Source organism: Limulus polyphemus, unplaced genomic scaffold (genome assembly GCF_000517525.1).
Source record: "Limulus polyphemus unplaced genomic scaffold, Limulus_polyphemus-2.1.2 Scaffold2523, whole genome shotgun sequence".
NCBI classification, from domain to species: Eukaryota; Metazoa; Arthropoda; class Merostomata; order Xiphosura; family Limulidae; genus Limulus; species Limulus polyphemus.
Genome location: NW_013668133.1, coordinates 158,359 through 160,985, shown reverse-complemented (window position 1 = coordinate 160,985; position 2,627 = coordinate 158,359). Strand labels below are relative to the sequence as shown.

The window sequence follows — 2,627 nt, the reverse complement described above, 5'->3', positions numbered from 1 at the left end:
TATCAAGTTCCATGAAACCGTTGATATTTTCCAATATCAAGTTCCATGAAACCGTTGATATTTTCCAATATCAAGCTCCATGAAACCGTTGATATTTTCCAATATCAAGCTCCATGAAACCGTTGATATTTTCCAATATCAAGCTCCATGAAACCGTTGATATTTTCCAATATCAAGCTCCATGAAACCGTTGATATTTTCCAATATCAAGCTCCATGAAACCGTCAATATTCTTTAATATCAAACTACTCATAAAGACAGAAAAGCAGAATCTTTACTTGCTTTGTTTAGACAAATAATAACATATTTAAGTAATTAAACTGTTTGTAAAAATAATATAAGATACATCATTAAGAAACTTTTTAACTGACGTATTGCATATAATCTATCGGTTAGATCTAGAACACACTGAACCAAAAATACGTCTTGTAGAAGTGCTACCATTGATTGTACATTAAAACCAACTACTTAACTAATCGTTTTAAACTTACCTTTTAGCCTAGCAGCGAGTTTTTCACTAATCTGCAGGGAACCTCCAACAAACTTCCTTTCCTGATAAAATAATACACTGAACTTTAAAAGTGCACTCGATGAGCCACAGTTAAATTACCCTAAGAGCTTCCTGTCGGCTTACGAAATAATTTTCTACTTAATAAGACACATTAGTTACAGTCTGAACAGTTACTCAGTGTGAAAATTTTGTTTGTTAGATATTTAAAGATATATTCATTCACCCCTACTTACAATGAGTTTTATCTTAAATCCAATTCTCAACTTTGTTAAAGTTTGATTTTATACAGGCAATAGTTTTAATAGAAAAGTTAAAGTAAAAGTTATAAAGTTAAGTATTCTTGCGTCACAATATTTAAATAATCCTAAGATAATATAAACAAATGGTAAGTATGGATTATTTGTACTTTATTTCCTAAGATAATATACACAAATGATAAGAATTGATTATTTGTACTTTATTTCCTAAGATAATATAAACAAATGGTAAGTATGGATTATTTGTACTTTATTTCCTAAGATAATATACACAAATTATAAGAATTGATTATTTGTACTTTATTTCCTAAGATAATATAAACAAATGGTAAGTATGGATTATTTGTACTTTATTTCCTAAGATAATATACACAAATTATAAGAATTGATTATTTGTACTTTATTTCCTAAGATAATATAAACAAATCATAAGTATGGATTATTTGTACTTAATTTCCGAAGATAATATAAACAAATGATAAGTATGGATTATTTGTACTTTATTTTCTAAGATAATATACACAAATGATAAGTATGGATTATTTGTACTTTATTTCCTAAGATAATATATACAAATGATAAGTATGGATTATTTGTACTTTATTTCCTAAGATAATACTCACAAATGATAAGTATGGATTATTTGTACTTTATCTCCTAAGATAATATACACAAATGATAAGTATGGATTATTTGTACTTTATTTCCTAAGATAATATATACAAATGATAAGTATGGATTATTTGTACTTTATTTCCTAAGATAATATATACAAATGATAAGTATGGATTATTTGTACTTCGTTTATATGTCGGCTTGATGTTTAGGGCACTCGACTCGTAATTTGGGGGTTGCGGAATCGAAACCCAGTGTCGAACATGATCGCCCTTTCAGCCATGCAGGCGTTACGATGTACGTTCAATCCCACTATTCGTTGTTAAAGCGTAACCTAAGATTTGGCGGTTAGTGCTCTTGCCTTCCCTCTAGTCGGTAGTTCAGAATTAGGGACGACGACGGATAGTCCTAAACATTTTGTCATAAACAAAAGGATTTGTGTGTTGCTGTACATGTTTTAAAATATTGAAAAACTAAATTTATTAAATGTTATTTTTGATATATTTTGTTTTTGAACCTGGGCAACATCTTGTGCGACATGGATTAAACAGCGAGGTCAAGATATGCAAAGGTTCAGGGATAGCCGTTCTTTATTTTGAACTGCTGATACGGAGAATAACCAGTCAGCAGCACGAGCCGCCTACATGACTTACTCATAACTGAGAAGCAGGAGTAACTATCACGACTATAACGGATTAAACGTTGAATCTTCTGATACGTAGGTAGTCACGCTAACTATTAGTATCTCAAGTGTTTTCCTTTTTTAACGTTTCATTATTCAAACAGCATTAGCTAGCTTCTAAACATTAAAGTTTCATTACTCAAACTGCACGAGCTAGCTTCTAGATATTAAAGTTTCATTGCTCAAACTGCACGAGCTAGCTTCTAAACATTAAAGTTTCATTACCCAAACCGCACGAGCTAGCTTCTAGATATTAAAGTTTCATTACCCAAACCGCACATGCTAGCTTCTATACATTAAAGTTTCACTGCCCAAACCGCACGAGCTAGCTTTTGAACATTAAAGTTTCATTACCCAAATCGCACGAGCTAGCTTCTAGATAATAAAGTTTCATTACCTAAACCACATGAGCTAGCTTCTAAACATTAAAGTTTCACTGCCCAAACCGCACGAGCTAGCTTCTAGATATTAAAGTTTCATTACCCAAACCGCACATGCTAGCTTCTAAACATTAAAGTTTCATTGCCCAAACCGCACGAGCTAGCTTCTGAACATTAAAGTT

General features: G+C 31.5%; 1 protein-coding gene across 1 annotated transcript in view; it reads right to left on the bottom strand.

The window, feature by feature from the left end:
* The window catches only part of LOC106467192 (amine oxidase [flavin-containing]-like), a 48,946-nt gene that overhangs the window by 18,626 nt on the left and 27,693 nt on the right, over positions 1–2,627 (bottom strand). Inside the window, exon 7 of the mRNA XM_013927513.2 lies at positions 492–552. Within this exon, the coding sequence (XP_013782967.1) occupies positions 492–552 (61 nt within the window). The remainder of the gene's footprint in view (positions 1–491; positions 553–2,627) is intronic.